This window comes from Diorhabda sublineata, chromosome 8 (genome assembly GCF_026230105.1).
Source record: "Diorhabda sublineata isolate icDioSubl1.1 chromosome 8, icDioSubl1.1, whole genome shotgun sequence".
NCBI classification, from domain to species: domain Eukaryota; kingdom Metazoa; phylum Arthropoda; class Insecta; order Coleoptera; family Chrysomelidae; genus Diorhabda; species Diorhabda sublineata.
This window is the reverse complement of record NC_079481.1, coordinates 23,251,282-23,269,192: the sequence shown is the minus strand read 5'-3', so window position 1 is coordinate 23,269,192 and position 17,911 is coordinate 23,251,282. Positions and strand designations below refer to the sequence as shown.

Here is a 17,911-nt window from a genome sequence, read left to right as displayed (position 1 = left end):
ATTTCAGTTACCCTCGGCTTACGCATCTAACTTAAAGAAAAACAATCGATGTATGGAAAATATCGATGTATTTTTGATACATCAATATAAAATCGATGCCACTAAATGCATTAAATCGAAAGAAACATCGATGTTTCTTTTTCAGTGTCCATCACTGCATGTATCCTCCTCGAGAAACCTCAAACCTTAAGTCCAAGTCTGATTATTATGATTAAAAGTAACCATTTGAGTCCACAAAACTTTTAACAAAGAATTTATATAATGTCTTGTATTTAAACCCCTCCGGACATTGAAAATAATATGACTCTCCGATTTATCTTATTAAAACACAATACGAAACAGAACTCCACACACGCGCGCGCGATGACAACCCCATTAACAACATCCCAACCCATCCTAATCTAATATTAAAAACATAAACTATACAAACCAAAATAAACGAGTATTTGTCTCTCTCACGAGGATGGTCCCAGAAGTACCTGCCCCAACAAAAAAAACACAAAAGTTTTGAATAAAACATATTTATTTTTCAACGTAATCTCCTTTTAGTTTCATAGAAAATAGTCTAAGAGTGCTAACTCTGGTATGAGGGTGCATGAGGTAGTAATAATTCAAACTTTAATTCACTAATTTTGGCCATTGCAATAACGAATGTGTGAGCTGGTGCAATGTCTTGATGAAACAACACATTCTTCTTAACCAAATGCGTTTTTGCTTGATTTCTTTGCTCAAACGTTGCAATAAGTTCGCATAATACTCGCAGTTGATAGTTTTTCCTTTTTCTAGTTAGTCAATTATTTTACGGACTTCCCAAAAAACCAAAAAAACCACGCCAAGATCTTGCCAGCAAACGGAACCTTCTTAACCTTCTTTGGTCCAAGTTCTCCCTTTTCAGTTCATTGTTTTAGTTGTTGCCAAACACTCGATGGAAATATCTTCACGAAATATGGGATGCACCGCACATGCCTACTATTTCTGCTAGCTCGTATACTTTCAGTCGACGATCATCCAGTGCCGCTATTTGGAGTTTCTTCAACAAAATTTTACTGTTGATATCGATGGAGCAGTCTCGCTCAGAATAGAATCTAGTTCAGCTTTTACATTGGTTCGGCTAACGTCTTTCAAAGTAAAGTATTGTATGACATAACGATGAACAATTTTTTCCATGATTACAAATTCACTGAAAACTTTCACTATTGATAGCTTCCAAACAAATACTAAAAAACTTCAAACATATGCTTTATAGATTTTGTACTTTCCAATAAAGTGGTATTTTTTAAGCAGCTACTGCCATCTCTAGATCAAGCCAGGTACTTCTGGGATCACCCTCGTATACCAATATCGTATAATTGGTTATACAACAGTCCAACGAGGAGCAACAAAGTTCAAATAATAAAAAAAACTGAAACTTTGGGGATCATTTGAAACTAAATTTTTTATGCTAAAACTGTACTTATACGTTAATTTTTATTAGGGAAAGATAACAAAATTTACAGCCCGTGTCAAGTATCTCCTTATTTGAGAAGGGACGAATGATAAAAGAAACACGTCCAGAATCAAAACCTGATATTTTAATTATTATATGATTTATACTACTAAATCAAAGTACGAGTATTTAGAACCCTTTGAAGCATACATCTAGTGATAGAGATGGTTTCTTCTACTTCAAGTATGTAGGTTTGCAAATGTTTGTACATTTCTTACATAAAACCACTTTCTAGCAGTCACTAAAAGGAAAAATTGAGTGGTCACTGGACTTCCCCTCCTCTCCCAAAACGCTCTTTTTAAGAAGTAGAACCGCTAAAATGAGGAGGAGAACCATTTTGTTTAAGCCACTTTAAGTCCTTTTAGCATTGTGTTTTATGGCACTTTAGTAGTAACAAAATATTCAGATTTTTTTCTTCGCTGGTACAAAACTTATAACTTATCGCAAGTGTTTTGGAACATCCTATATATAATATCATTAAGTCTTACATTTCCGTTAAATATCGATGTAAGTATAATCGGAATAAAGCCTTGATCAATAACTTGTTCTGCTATAGCCACATCATGATGGACTAGTCTTCCTAAAGCTATAGAAGCACATTGTTGAATTTGAATACAAGGATCACTCAAAAGAGGCTTGAGAAGCTCTAAAATAGAAACTCCAGTAAGATAATTATCTATTTGTACTTGCTTTACCTACCTAATGCACCTCCTTTAGCTAAAAGTTCTATGTTTTGTTGTCTTACAGCTAAATCTGAAACAGCTTGTACAAATCCTAATCTGGCGCGTTGATATTGCTCAAAAATTAGAACGAGGTTCCGATTTGACATTCTCCTAAATTTTTTTCATAATATATCTTCTCAGTTTTAACAATTTGACATTGATTATTGTCAATAAATTTATATATAAAAAATACATATACGTCAAATTAAATGTTAAGTCTCAATAATAGCAATTTAAATCATTATATTTAGGGTTGGGAAATGTATGTTTGTAACTAAATCCTACTCTGTTCTCACTATCGATGCTAAGTTTGCATAATAACTAAGACGACAGACAATAAAAAAGAAGATGTACTTAAACCTTAATTTTGTGTAGGTTATATTTATTTTGTAAAGTGTAATTATACCAAAATTTTTAAAATATATAATGATTCTATCTAGGGTAACAAGATTGCATCTAAGAAACTTATCAAAGGTATGAAATAATGTGAACTTAAAAAGCACCTTTTCGTTTATGAAAACTTTAGGATCATAGGGAAAATATATAGACACCCAGTGCATCTTGTCATATAATTTCATTTTCTCGAGCGCTATTTACAAGTCAAAATATATTTAAATAAAATTATAACTGTACATGTAATTAAAGATTGATAAGTATCAAGAATAAATATGATAAAAATATATAACATTCAATCAAGTGAAAATATCTATATATGCAGAAAACGTTGCTATTTAGAAATATCGAGGCATTTATTAAATGAAATGTTGTAGGTCTTATAATAAAATGTTATCATTTTAGGTCTATTACTCTACATCATCTGATGTATTACCAAAAAATATTGCTATTACATCTGCTCAGTTTCAAACGAATAATGGAACTGTTTATGATAAAAAACCATTAAAAATTTATTTACAAGCAGGTAATTTAAAATTTTTACGGGAAGATACATTTATTTCAAATATTATTTATTGTAAATTATATAATCACAATGAATTCAGTATTTATTATTCGTAATCTTATTAGGTAAAAAATATTCTTGGTGTTTATGTGGAAGAAGTAGAAGTCAGCCATTTTGTGATGGAACTCATAGAATAGCACAACTTAAAATTACTCAAAAGTAAGTTTAGCACTTAATATTATTATTAATAGTTCTCGAATAACATATTTCTATAAGAATATTTCAACCAATGAAAATCAAAGAATCAACCTCTGGAACACTGAAAGTTAATTCACTTAATTATTTGTTTAGAGTAACAAATAGATCTCTTTTTCGTATATTCATATGATTGCTTTCAATTTTGATATTTGTTGAAAAAATTAGAGTTTGAATTGTTGATACTAACCAATTTTCCATGATTTTTTAATTTCTATCACAAGTTAAGTCCAAGCCATCCCAATTCATTAACTTGGTTCGCTAACCTATTTTAAAGCTATCAATACATTTTTCTATGGGCCTAGCTAAATAATATACTATTACTTCTAAATTCTTATATTAAATGATCAATAACTGGAAATTCACTAAACTATGAATAAAAGTAACTATCTAATTGAAAAGCATTAAAATTGCCAACAATTTAGCATTAGATTTCAATAAAATTTTCTTATATGGTAGTGTATTATATTGTTGTTTGACTTCTTATGCCATTTTGATGCAATTTTTTGGCACATTCTGAAACAATCCGGCCAAAATTATAACAAATTTATTAAATCTTTGGGTCTTAATTAAAACTCTATTGCTAGAGGCTGTAGTGGAGAGAGTGTAGCAAACATAAAAATGATACAAAAGCAATATAGAATCCTTCAATTTTACATTAAAAAGCCTTTCATACCCATGTTGTGAACTCTTGTAGTTTGTAGCAACCCCCCTTATCAAGTTCTGCACACCTCCCACTGGTAGAGTCTTTAATTAACTTCCTTGATTTTATTTAGTGTGGCTAATCTATAGAGCACACCAGAGAGGACACTAAATTTTTATCTAACATGATCTATTATCAATTATTAAATTAGACAAACTGTTCCCACCTCCAGATTACTGGATACTTTAGAGACTACATGCCCTGAAATTTCTAATTAGGTAGTACACATGTTATTTTTCAGTCTGGCACATTGCTTCAGAAACAATCTTATACTTAGAATGTCTTGTTAAATTATAACAATATTCTTAAATCTTTCGGTCTCAATTATAATTCTAAGGTTAGAAGCTGTAGTGGGGACTATAACCTTACTTTCCAGGCAGGAGACTCTTCCTCCTCTTCCCTACACAAGTTATTTTTCAGTCTACCGAACTCTCTCATAAATCTAAATGTAGCCTAATAAGAACCTACATATGAGCTATAGTTTAGAAGTAAAAACTTTGCCATTAATACTGAGCTTCAGGTTCATTTAACTAATATATTTTGAAATAAAATTTTATTTATCTTAAAAAGATACTTTATTAATATAAATCTAAAATGAGGATAATTTATTCAAGAAGTTGAATTAGAATGTACCTAACTGTTCACCTGTATTCCCACTCCATTTAGTCATAGTGTAGTGGTAATTGTGAGGCAGAATTTGTCTTTGTTTGATGTTTGCTTATAATGAATTTTAGAACACAAATAGCTTTTACAAATGATGTCTACAAAAAATTTGAAAATGGTTTTGTGGTTAAAAACCTACACCAAAGGAACTGTTTACCTTACACAAACCAACAAAGAAATTTTTTTAAATTCCTTGTGTGTGAATCAATCTATTCAAATTATTTCTTCATTTGGTGCAATCAAGTTATCTCTCAGATCATCAGATTTATCTTCAAATGAATTTTCTTTGTGGGGTTATCAATACAAAATGTTATCGACACATCATTGTGGTGTCTCTATTTTCTTTTTGAACTATTGTCGAATTCATTTTTAGAATGCCCTAATTATTATTAGTATAGACTCCATCCCTCGTTGTCCCAAAAAGACTCACTTTTTTGTTACAAATATTTCGTTTGAAAGGCCTCTTTTTTTGAAGCTAAAAAAATAACAGAAAAGTTAGGGACCCAAACAAGAGGAATGACAATTCAGTGTAGCAATTAAATTAATCAATAACTTATCTTGAAACTCTATTGAAATTTACACTCATAGGCTAGAATTGAGTTATCTGACAATTAATATTCTGATGCTAGCCAATTTTTTTCCAATACCAAAATTAATTTCCTTCCTAATTTCCCTAAAGCTCTAATTAGTTACCCCTAAAATCCCCAGAATTACTAGGAAGTCGCCCTTAAAAAGATGTATTATATATCAAATAAATAATTGAAGATTTTTTAAAAAATTATACATGAAATTAATAAAATATCATTAAACATAAAATAAATTTTAAGCAATCATTAAATAATAACATTCAGCAACAACATTTTTTTAAATTCTTAAACATAAATTATCGAAAACTTCAAGCAACAAATCATTTTCTTCAAATTCTGATTTTTTAAAATTAAATAATCGCCCTCTATTTTGCTTTATTTGAATAAAAAAAAAGAAATAAATATATGAAGTTATAAAAATTCCTAAAAATATAACACCTCTAAAAGCATCCCATCTCACATTGTGCCCCCTAAATTGGGAACCATGAAATTATGTAGCTTTTGCAGTTTGCTGAAAAGTTACCATTTTTGAAATATTGTTGTTACAAACACAAAATAACAAATGTGAGGATACCCTAGTTTTCAAGAAACCAAAAAAAAACCTTTCCAGTTCGCCTCACAAAATCAAAACGTCAAAACTTTTAACCGCTTTTCGACCCTTTTTATTTCTACTGTTAACAAATATAATTAGAATTCTAGATTTTGTTATGTTCATGGATCCTAAAGTAGTAGTAATATAAATTGAAAACAAAAATTGTGTTATTTGGTAAATAAATTTCACATAATAAGTCAATAATTTTGTTCAATATTTTGTAGACCAGTGAGGTTGATAGTAGAAGAATCGAAAGAATATTGGCTCTGCAATTGTAAACACACAGCTCATCGTCCATTTTGTGATGGAACTCACAAATCAAAAGAAGTGCAAGATAGTACCTCAATTATCAGACAATGAAAATATATTTTTGTGTAGGTGATTATAATAAATATTAATTTATGTTTAGTACTTTCAATATTAATTTCACATTTATATTTGTTGAGAGCTAGAAGAAGCAAGGAGGGGAAAAATACCCACTCATGCTCATTGAACTTGAAAAAAAAGGAGTAACTGAAATACCATTGAAGTGGATAAGAAGAACCATATGGAATAAAATTGTTGTTTTCCCCTCTAATATCTTCTAACACAGTTTTCACACATTAACCCGTTATGACCGAGATTTTTTCACTCATTTTCTATAAAATAAAGTTTGCTAGTGGCTAAATACAATATTTATAAATAATTAACATTATATATAAATTTTTTTGCATGGATAGCAAAAATGAGGTGTTACATATAAATAACGCTAGACCCTTTAGTTATAGTGATATTACTTCATGTAATTAACAGTAGATTTGAATCATATTATTACTAGTAACATATGTGTAATTGTAATATTGTATACATTTGTATGGTACATATCTTTTCCTCTCTGTTTCTAATTTGTTACTTCTATTGTAGTTAACCTTCGGCCACATTTTTCACAGCTGTGATGTCACTATTCCCCCCTAACACAAACTATTGCTGATGTTCTACGAAATGAATGGCCCGTGTGAAGTTTTAAAACTTTCAATTTCAGAAACATACCTATTTGTTTGCCCATAGCAACCAACTGTATGATGCATTTATAATTCCGATAATTTAAAATTTAAGGAACAATAATTTGAAATCTTCTCCAATAGCTATGAAACTACTGTCTTGTACCTCTAGATTTTTACACATACTTGTTTACAATAGGGTCCTTGCAGTGGTTCGTAATTTGAGTATTTAATATATTTAAAAATTTATATATCACTTCTTATTTATGAATTTAGGTTGAAATGTATCATATTATAACTTAAAATATTATTAAAATAAGTTGATGATAATTTGAATATCACGTGACAGAAAACATGTTACTATTGGTTACTGCGGTTGTGACGTAGAAAGTAAGTAAATACTAAAACGTGGTGGCTGCGTGTCGCCTTTCAAACGCCATTCTGTTGTTGTAAGTGGAGGTAATTGGGTGTTTAGTGCAATTTGTGTTTTTGTGAAGGTTTCAAAGTCTATTCTAATTGAAATGATAGCCGAAATAGGATTTATCGAAGCAAGATTAGACAATCTACCTAAGGTAGATGCATTTATGGTTGCTGCGTTCTTTGTTAATAATCAATTATTTACTCCGGGTGAAATACGTGGAGTAAAAGCATATACGTAAATGCTACTAATTAGACTTTCTTATAGTAACATCAAGTTTAAGTTATTGATAAGCAGTTTAAAAAGTATTTAGCAGTGGCAATAGATGTGGAATTTACCTGACAAAAATGTACAAACTAAGGTATTATATCTTTAAAATAAATATCTCTATTCCACTCAACTGCCAGAAATTTTCAATTTTTGTCTTTGTAAATAGTCTTTTATCTCACAAAGCAGTAAAATAACCAATTACTTAGAAAAGTGAAAAGATTATATAAAACATTTTTTAGGGCATTTTAAAGCTGTTTATGTCAATAGAACTTTGTGTTAATGTTTTTTCTTATAAATTAAGTACGGAGCTAGCAAGATGCAACAATTCCAGATCAAAGTAGTGATACAACGACGTCAACTCCACGGTTTCAAAGCCTAAGAAAAGGAAATATGATAAATCATATATCATACTGAATACACTGTTTACACCAACACTCACGATTACCCCATCTTCAAATTCTGTAGTCTTCACTTTGTTGATAAACTCTAACGAATTATTCACCGAAAAACTCTCAGGTTTGATGGGTAGGTTTTCAAATTCCTTCGTTAACAACCTGGAAATATTATGTAGTGTGTGGTTTAAATAGTGTATTCAGTATGAATATCGCCATATATCATTCACCATTCGGATTTTTTGTTTCCAACGATTCACCTCTGCATTTGTTATGTAGTAAACTGCTTCCTAATCGTACTGAGGTATCTGCCAGAAACTGTACACCCTGAGTTTAAAGACAAGAAGTTTTTTCTGCGTAAATGTCAAAAAACTATTATGTACATAACGCAAATGTTAATGAAAAGGCCACAGAGGAATCGTATTTAGTGAGCTATCGCATTGCGCAGGCAAGTTCGCATACTATCGCTGAGAATTTGATAAAACTATGTATGGAGTATATAACAAAATCTATGCTCGACGATAAATCTGCAAAGTTTTTTTCTACTGTACCACAATTAAACGATACTATTTATATATAACTATAACTAGTTACACGTTTACAAAATTCGTCTTGCAAATGGATGAGTCGACCGATGTCGCTGGTCTGGCCATTTTGCTGGTTATTGTGAAATATCTATATGACTGTTCTTTTGAAAAAGTTAGGCTTATGTGTTCACCGCTGCCTACGAACACCACCGGAAATGAAATTTTTGATATATTACAATTTTTTTCGAAGAAAACAATGTTAGTTGGAACGATTGCATCGACATTTGTAGTGATGTAACCAAGGTGATGACTAGCAGGAGCAGCGTCTCAAATAGAAAACAAAGCGCCTTAAGTGTGAGAGACTACTGAACTTCAGAGCTTTAATGGCGGGTTTACACCCTACGACAAATTGAACGACAAATCGTCGTTGACAAGTTGTAACGATTTGTCGAATATCGCATGTCCGTTTACAAGTACCGACTTTTCGTTCAAGTCAGTAAGTATTTTCTCCTGTGTGAGGTGAATTGTGAAGTGCTTTCCAGCAATGGAGAAATTACTGTTATGGTATATGTACATAACTTGCCTTGCAACAAGTGTGAAGAGGAAAAGAAAACCAAGAAGTAAGTGGAGTCGTCATTGGCTACTAAAGAAGAGGTTATCTCATATGGAATTGTTAAAAGAATTGAGCAATGAACCTGCTGATTACAGGAACTAATTGAGGATGACAGAAGATACTTACCAAGAATTATTGTGTTTGGTTTCTCCTTTGATTGAAAGACAAAGCACCGTAATGAGAAATCCCATATCTCCACACGAAAGACTTAGTGCTACATTACGATTCCTTGCAACTGGAAGAACTTACAAAGACTTGGAATTCACAACCCTTATTTCTAAACCATCGCTCTGCAAAATAATACCTGAAACGTGCAAGGCAATATACATGGTATTGAAAAAATTCATTAAGGTAAGAGAAAACTTAAATTTATTTCCAATTTTTAAGTAGATACAGTAAAAAATTGTCACTACAATATTAAAAAAGTAAACATGTTTCATTGTAGTTTGAACATTATATTAAAGAGAAAAGAAACTCAATCATGAAATGATTAAACATTTAGTAAAATGGAAAAAATCCCTTGCTTAATTTGTGTTAGGATTGAATGAGTTAACATAATCTTTGACACTGTTTTCACTGGTGTAGCTCGACTGTCCTGGTGAAATCGTTTGTTCAGGAGTGAAAGGCGAGGTTGATTGTGGTGCTACATTGAAATTTTGAACGTTTTGGTGGTTATTATCTTGACGGTAGTGCATAAACTGAGGGAAGCCACTGTATTGATACGGTTCTACCTCAGGACCAGTTACTTTCTAAAACCTGGTTAAAGACTCCATGTCTGCTTCAAACAATACATCAGAAATTAGTTTTTGTGCAATTTTCTGTTGATGGGGTTTTGCGTCCCGCAGTCTGTCAGCCACATGTTTACCGAAACGATCAAAACAATCATCGGCCTTGTAGAAGCTAATTTTTTCCCCCACCTTTTGCATTGTTTCGAGGCTGGCTTTCTCAAACGGATTTAATTTGCGCTTGGTTGGGCGGGAAAACGGAGCTCTTGATGTTTGAGGGACGTTCATCGGTGACATGTCTGGCTGTTCAGAGGTATCTTCGGTGAGGGTCGTCTCTTCTTCAACTGCTGCATCGGCCTGAAACAAAAAATCCATGCTATAAAAATGGATACAGACGCAACACCAACTTAAGTTGTTGACCAACTTAAAGTTAATTTTTAACAATAACATGATTTAGGCCGCCATATTGGATGGAAAAAAGATTTAATTTGTAAATTTGAAGATAGGGTTGTGACTCATTATTTAACATTAGGACTAACTAACTAACTAGAACTATGTTTTTGTTGGCGATGAGGCGTTTGCAATGCGTCCAGATTTACTAAAGCCATTTAGTCGAGCAACACTAACTAATAACAGAAGAATTTATAATTATCGCTTGTCCAGAGCTCGCCGGGTAATAGAAAATACATTTGGTATTTTAGCATCTCGATTCCGTGTTCTATATACTGCAATTAGTATGAATGTGGATAACATTGAATGGGTCGTTCTGCCGTGTTGTGCTTTACATAACTTTTTACGTAAACAGTCTGCAACATATGCGCCTCCTGATGTTTTTGATCGAGAAAATACCAGCGAGGGTGTTACAGTAAAAGGTTTACGATGTGATGCAGAAAAGATGCATCACTTACAACGACGTTCTGGGGGCAAAACTTTGGAAGAAGCCAAAAAAGTTCAAAATGAATTTTGTACCTATTTTAATGGTGAGAGATCAGTGCCATGGCAGGACAAATTTGCTTTGGATATGTAACAGACTTGCAAAGGACCAAAATTGCATAATAAATGTATTTAGATATTGACTTTTCACTTAGATTTTAATTTATAAACTGCTGGAATAACAAGTACTTTGTTAAAAGTAAATTATACATTTTGCACATTATATGTATAACGAAATTACTATTATATTTTGTTATTTCCTTATATTACATCCTAAATCATATTAACATTTCCTGTAATAAACTTACAAAAAGACCCTAGACCCTGGTTCAAATGGGTAAACCTTATTACTTCTTTACTTAAGTATTAAATATTAAATAATGGGTTTACTAACTATTTATGTTTCCTTCTTCGGTTTCATCGAATGTGTTTTTGGAAATCCTTGCTGGTTCGACGTCATTCAAGAAATGGAGATGTTCGAAATACCACAGATTTGGTTTATAAACTTCATCACTACCTGCTCCGGATTTCAGGGAGTTGTTTATTTTGTTTTGTTCCCTTTTATATACTGTTCTAAATGAGTTGATTTTTTTGACAACTGTAGATCTGTCTGCTTTTGGGTCGATCTCTTGATATTTTTTCACTAACTCGGCGTAGGCTAAGTCCTTCTTGTTTCTGTCAGAATAATCCTTGCTTTTGGTTTGCCACAAGCATGTAGAGTTTCGGTACAATTCAATGAACTCTAACAGGAACTCCCGAGAGGCTTGACGTAGGTCCGACATTTCACCGAAGCAAACTTATAATAAAAACTGATTAACAACAAAAACTTCCACTCAAAACCAGAAAATACAAAATTTACTACACTGTCTAGATGGCTTCACAACGGCAGAACTGAGGTACTTCGCTCCAAAAATAGAACTGAGGTGACCGATTTGACGGAGTCACCGTTTACACGTTCCGACTTGTCGATGAAGCCCTCCGACTTGTCGTTGCAAACCCGAGAAGTTTGTGGAAATTTGCACCAACCTTCCAACCTGGCCCCTGGCTCCAACTCAGACAAGTCGTAACGACTTGCGGTTTACACACACCGACTTGCATGCAACGACTTATCGTTCAGACAAGTTGTTACGATTTATCGTAACGTGTAAACCCGCCTTAAAATCGATCCACAAATATCCGTGCCGTGACCTTCCGTGGAAAAAAATATCGGCTAACGAAATTCTTAGTAAACTAAAGGGGGATATACGGTACGTGTGCAAACATACACAGCAATGTGACAATATTGTAAAGAACTGGTCGTCCCGAACCAACTTGATGAGAAGTTCATGGCTCATATTAAAAAAATGAGGCACATATAGAAAATATTGAAAAGTGAATCGAGGAAACTCTTTTTCACGGTACATCACGTCACAGCACGTATATGTGTGGATCCACCTTTACACCTGGGAGGGTATGAAATATGAGATACAGCTAGAGTCATCCCGCATCCTGAACTAGGATGTCAACACTAAGTGTCCCCAGTAGCACAACAACAAAAAAAGAGGACACAGTAGATCCTTAGGGTCATATTACTACTCAGATAGGGCGAACAATCAATATTAAATTGGACACCATCAGCTTTTTACGTAATGAACGATGTTAGAAATTAATAAAAAAGGCGGAAAAGCTGGAAACATCTTATTAATTAAGCCGAACGGCATGTTACAGCAGTGTACATAAAACCTTAAATCACAACAACATGCAGATCTTATCATGGTAGATATACATTAAATTTGTTGGAATATTAGAATTTCAGATTGTAAGTAAATACTTTTTGGCAAGTTTGACACGTTTCATCTATATAGACCTGGAATATTGACTAAAAATTACGTCTACGACTATTTCAAACGCAATTAGGATCAGGTTTTAATATATATATATATATATATATATATATATATATATATATATATATATATATATATATATATATATATATATATATATATATATATATATATATAAATTAAATTAATAACTAATTCGTAATTTCCATGCCAAAAAATATTAAACTAAATATAGTAGCGGGTAGTTAGTTATTCTTTGCCATCCTTCTTATCCCAGCAAAGATTGCTACTTCAAGTCATGTAATCTTGTTAACGTGAGCTTTGAATCTTTCTCTTTTTCTCATCATAAATTCATACTCTATCCCGTTCTTTCTCTTATATTCCTATTATTGACGTAAGTGCTTTTAACTCTTGTGTGAGTAACCAAGTACCTAGGTAGCTATTTTTTTGTTAATCTAAACAGTTATCTGGCGATCCAGGCTTTGGAGAGGTGGAGTGGGCAAAATCACTGAATCCATTCATGCTACATTCCACTAAAATAGTACACAGAATGAACGCGAGATCTAGACGTTCATAAATGTCAAAGATTGTTCAACTTATTGAGAAACTATGATAACGCACACAATGATCGCACTTGTACGCGCTCTTGAGGACGAAGTTAACCAACTTTTTACGCATTGATCGTGGCTAAACGTCAAAAACATAACCTCACTTTTCTGATCTAATAGGCAAATACCCTAAAAAATGACTTCTCTTAGTAAAAAGCTGAGAGAAATTTGTAGGTGCTCATATAGACCCCGATTCATTCATCTATGTTTAAAAAATGTTGTCTTGATCTATTTCGATCATTCTAAAATATGTTGTAGTAAAGTAACTATAGATTTTCATTCAAATTGAGGGATCTCATCCACCAACGACTTTTCAAATCTCTACACATTTCATACAGCAAAGTAAGTATATATTTAATTATAAATAATTCAAAATCGTTGATCACCGTTCAATTTTTCTTTATATAGATGCACTTTTAAAGTTACGTAGTAGGATCTAATCATGCGATCAACTACGTCTACAATACTTTTTGTTTAATTGTGTGATGTAATGACTTCAGGCTTTCTCATATCATCAGCCTCAACATCAATATTATCATCTCAGTGCAAAGAGGAAACGAGAAGCGCATTTCTTCCTGTTTTAAGAATATATGAGAAATAATGAAGAGTGTCTTTTTCTTTTTTGCGGAAATTGGAGGGGGAGGGGAGGTTTACTGACCAAAGCTTCGACGTTGTAAATCACGCCTGGCACACATTCTTAATGGTGGAGTGACTTTCCGTTTGACGTTACCGTTGACGTTTGCTGTTACAAAATTAAAAACATTGCAATGCATACGACCATTCATAGCTGCCGTTTGACTATACAGTTTGCCGATCGGTCTGCCGTTGATGACTTTCAACATAAACGATTTTTTTCTTTGTCCGTCGGCCATTCGTAGCAATAGAAAAAAGTTAATCACATCTGTTTGCGTTTGTCACTTTTGTCCCAATAAAAATATCTCTCCGTTATTTTCCATAATATCGTCCAAAAATACCGGATTACAAACAAAAACACAACAAATTATCATAACTACAAAAAGCAGTATACACGTCAAAAAGAATAACACAATTTTTAGGTTAACGGCAGCAACGTCAAGTTTATGAATAAGTGTAGAATTTGCTTCGAACGTCGAACGGCAACAGCAAATGAAAAGTCAAGTTTATGAATCGGCCTTATAAAACTTGGACATATTTTCTGTAACATATTCTTACGGGTGGAGTCTATCTGGATAAAATATTATTTATTTTTACTAATCGATGTTGCACATTATCATTTCACGAGTTTAAATAAATATCAAAGGTAAAGTACATATGAGAATTTAAAAAAATAATTATGTAAGAATTGAATGGATTTTTGTTATGACATGGACTGGTAGACCTCACTCGTGAAATTGAAAATTTGGTTCGTTTAATACAAGAAGACCTAGAATATTGTTGCTATAGTCTATTTCAGAAATGTATAGAGCAATAAAATGGGGAATTCCTTCCAGTTCGGCTCAATTTAACCTTCTATTAGTGCCAACCCTATTTCAGATTCGGCTTAACCATGCTCCGTAAGGGCAATGGTGCCTTACCCAAATAGACCTTTATAAGAATATTTGTTTTGTTTAGCGCAACGGTATTTGCTGTTAGGTCAGGATGACAAAGTTCCGTTGATAACTAAAAAACTTTTATGGGCCACTTTGAGAAATATGGATTTTGCCTGGGAAAAGCATAACCGTAAAGCACTATTACTGGAAAGCGATGAAATTGTTTGCTGGCGACGAAAATACTTAAGAATGTAAAGCAGTACAGAACAGAAGAAAATCTTTAATCTAGATGGGACGTGGATTAATGAAGGTTATACAGTACTAAAAATGTGGCAAGACAAAAATATAACCAGTGCTCACCAAGCTCTCATGGAAGGCCTGTCAACGGGTATTAAGGTGCCTTCAGGTAAAGGGAAAAGACTAATAATCGTCCATATTGGAAGCGAAGAGGGATTTTTAAAAGAAGGTTTGCTAACCTTTTAGTCGTGCCATACAAGGACATGGATTCGGATGTTTTTAAAGACTATTTTGGTGAAATAATAAAATATCTTCCGGCTGATTCAGTAGTAATTATGAGTAACGCAAGTTATCATTCTCGACGCATAGAGAAGACTACAACTTCATCTTGGAGAAAACAAAAATTATTGACTGGTTAACCACCTAAAGTATTGAATTTGAAGATAATTTGATAAAAAAAGAACTATTAGCTATAGCAAATTTACATAAATATCGTTTAAATACGCCGTGGAAGATATCGCAGAAAAACATAGTGAAACTGTGATGCGCACACCGCCATGTCATTGCGAACTAAATCCTATAGAACTTATATGGGCGCAAGTGAGCAAGACACAACACAACATTCAAAATGAAAGACGTTAAGCTACTGTTTGATCAAGCCATTAAGGAGGTGAAACCAGAAAACTGGTGAAAAGCAGTCCAGCATGTCATTAAAGAAGAGGAGAAAATGTGGGGACTTGACTACTTGATCGATCGGACCGTCGACCTGTTAATTATAACGTCAAGAGGAGATGACAGTTCCTCACATGACGAAGAATATTATGATTTTTTATAATTTATGTATGTATATAATGTATTTTTTGTATAATGTTCAATAAATATAAGGGTACCTAATACTATGTACATAATGCCTAATTTTTATTCTGTTAAAATAAAATTCTTTCCTTTTACGAGTATCTTACCGGCACACTATTTTCAGTGTTTGTGAATGGATAAAATAGTCTAAACCCATATATTGACCCCAACCCGGCTGGTACTACCTGCACTTGTTAAAAAAAAAAATTACAATGAAATCAATTCTCAACTATGAAAGTGGCTTAAATATTCGTTGGGTCACTCTGTGGTCCCTTTATATACCTAGTGAGATTTTATTAATCTATACATTTCTGAAATAAAATATAGTAATGGGTTAACCAATAATTACGACTACGACTTCGAACGCCATTAGAATCAGGTTTTAAACAAAAAATATTTTGATTTATTGAAGTAATACAAAAGTAATTAAAAACCGAATACAAACTTTAAACGCCCTGTATCTCAATAATCTAAAATATCTTTGTTTTGTGGCCTAAAATTCACAGTTTAGATATTGGATATTCTTAATTAATCATTCGGCTAGATATATTTAACGCGTTGCAAACTGATTTCCAAGAATATGTCTATTTTTTACCATATATCCAAATCAATTGACGCCAATGTATAAAAAAATAGAGTGGATAAATATGTTTGCATACAACGTTAGCAATTTTCCAAAGATACAACAGTTTATCATTTAAATCGTTTCACAGTAACGAAAGTTCTTCACTCAAAGTATGTCAATATTTCTAATAATCACGGTTTTTCATCAATGATTACGTAACTTAATTCTCGATAGATGATGTGTAATAGTAACGATTTCTTACAAATTTTTGCAACGTAGCCGAGTTACAAATAAAGAAGCAAAATCTACAATTTCCAGAAACTGAAAAATTGAGAAATTTGTTTCTACATTATAGGTATGTTGGTCAAACTTAAATTAACCAACAGCTTATTCTTTTTCTATGTGATGATAAGCTAAATCCGTAGACAACAACTGATATTAGTTTTGTTCCAACCTGATAGTCAGAACCGTTTTTGGAACGGTTATTGGAAGCGTTTATAGATATTTTCTGCGCAATCTCCGGCTATGCACGGCTCTTCTAATAGTAACTTTATCAAAAGGACCTTCCCGGCAATGGTTAACAAACGTTACCCAAGTCGGTTGGAACACAAAACAGAATCATTCGTATAACGATAACCGGCCGGTTGGAATATGTATCTCTATTGCGCAGAATCGTCACCGTACCAAGGACGGTTTTTTGATTGGTTGGAACCAACCTAATATTTCTTAATTCCAATTTGCTTTGTGCTTCCTATTGATAACAATAGAAAATATTTGAAATATTTCTCAAAACGCCAAATACTATGTTTTTGTTGCTTTTTTCTGGTGACTATGCAAAATCCATTTATCGAGGTCCAAGATGTCGGAAATTCATACTTCCACCAATAATTGGATTGATTGGCTTCCTCTTTAGCTTTTGGAACTGGATTTATAAATTAAATGAAAGGTTGTACTTTGGAGAACGCGCAATTGGGAACAGTCTCTTAATCTTGTTAAAACTATATCGTGCTAGCACCTGTCTCTGTATTATACTTGTGGTTGACTATGATGTGATCTATAGGTTTGTTTTTGGTAGCTGAACTGGACCAGTGCAGGCCAGTTCATGAGTGCATAGAATTAAAAATAATGGAAAACGATTTAGTAGTTTTTAATATTTTAAGCCTTTCTTTTTTGCACTATATTGATTACACTTATTGCACTGCACTGGCGGAACTGACTCTAGGCCCAGTGCAAGCAGTACAGTGAACTGGATGAACTAGTTATCTTGCAGTGCTACTAAGAACAGAGACACTAGCGTTGGTTCTGCTACAAAGAACACATTAGAGTACACTTCCTGAACTAGTTCTGCCAGTGCAGCTACCAAGAACAAACCTTATATGTTTCCAGGCTAAGTTAATTTATCTCAATCGGTCGATAACTCAAAAAAAGATATTTTTGTATGGAATGCGACATATTTTAAAATTCAAGATGGAACGCCGTTTCGTATAATTCATAAATCTAATTGCAAAGATCGAAGCCAATGGCACCGACTCTAATTAATGGTAAAAT

General features: G+C 32.8%; 3 protein-coding genes across 3 annotated transcripts in view; 1 reads left to right on the top strand and 2 right to left on the bottom strand.

The window, feature by feature from the left end:
- LOC130447243 (sperm-associated antigen 6-like) overlaps positions 1-2,315 on the bottom strand; it is a 68,798-nt gene extending 66,483 nt beyond the window's left edge. The window contains exons 1-2 of the mRNA XM_056783951.1: positions 2,186-2,315; positions 1,975-2,132 (exon numbers count right to left, since the gene is read on the bottom strand). Coding sequence (XP_056639929.1) covers positions 1,975-2,132; positions 2,186-2,315 — 288 coding nt within the window. The remainder of the gene's footprint in view (positions 1-1,974; positions 2,133-2,185) is intronic.
- Positions 2,316-2,557: 242 nt separating this feature from the next.
- Positions 2,558-6,324, top strand: LOC130447242 (CDGSH iron-sulfur domain-containing protein 3, mitochondrial-like). Its single transcript, XM_056783950.1, has 4 exons — positions 2,558-2,682; positions 3,007-3,127; positions 3,232-3,325; positions 6,131-6,324. The coding sequence occupies exons 1-4, from the start codon at positions 2,635-2,637 to the stop codon at positions 6,264-6,266; spliced, it is 399 nt and encodes a 132-aa protein (XP_056639928.1). The 5' UTR covers positions 2,558-2,634; the 3' UTR covers positions 6,267-6,324.
- Positions 6,325-9,499: 3,175 nt separating this feature from the next.
- LOC130448286 (uncharacterized) lies at positions 9,500-11,584 on the bottom strand. Its single transcript, XM_056785571.1, has 2 exons — positions 11,211-11,584; positions 9,500-10,188 (listed from the first exon to the last, which is right to left on the bottom strand). The coding sequence occupies exons 1-2, from the start codon at positions 11,544-11,546 to the stop codon at positions 9,856-9,858; spliced, it is 669 nt and encodes a 222-aa protein (XP_056641549.1). The 5' UTR covers positions 11,547-11,584; the 3' UTR covers positions 9,500-9,855.
- Between the last annotated feature and the right edge of the window lie 6,327 nt (positions 11,585-17,911).

Excerpts from the sequence above, each read along its gene's own strand:
- LOC130448286 (XM_056785571.1), bottom strand. The coding sequence starts at position 11,546 with ATGTCGGACCTACGTCAAGCCTCTCGGGAGTTCCTGTTAGAGTTCATT. Across the intron at positions 10,189-11,210 it reads TCTTGAATGACGTCGAACCA|GCCGATGCAGCAGTTGAAGA; the intron begins GCAAGGATTTCC and ends TTTTTGTTTCAG.
- LOC130447242 (XM_056783950.1), top strand. The coding sequence starts at position 2,635 with ATGATTCTATCTAGGGTAACAAGATTGCATCTAAGAAACTTATCAAAG. Across the intron at positions 2,683-3,006 it reads ATCTAAGAAACTTATCAAAG|GTCTATTACTCTACATCATC; the intron begins GTATGAAATAAT and ends TTATCATTTTAG. Across the intron at positions 3,326-6,130 it reads CAACTTAAAATTACTCAAAA|ACCAGTGAGGTTGATAGTAG; the intron begins GTAAGTTTAGCA and ends AATATTTTGTAG.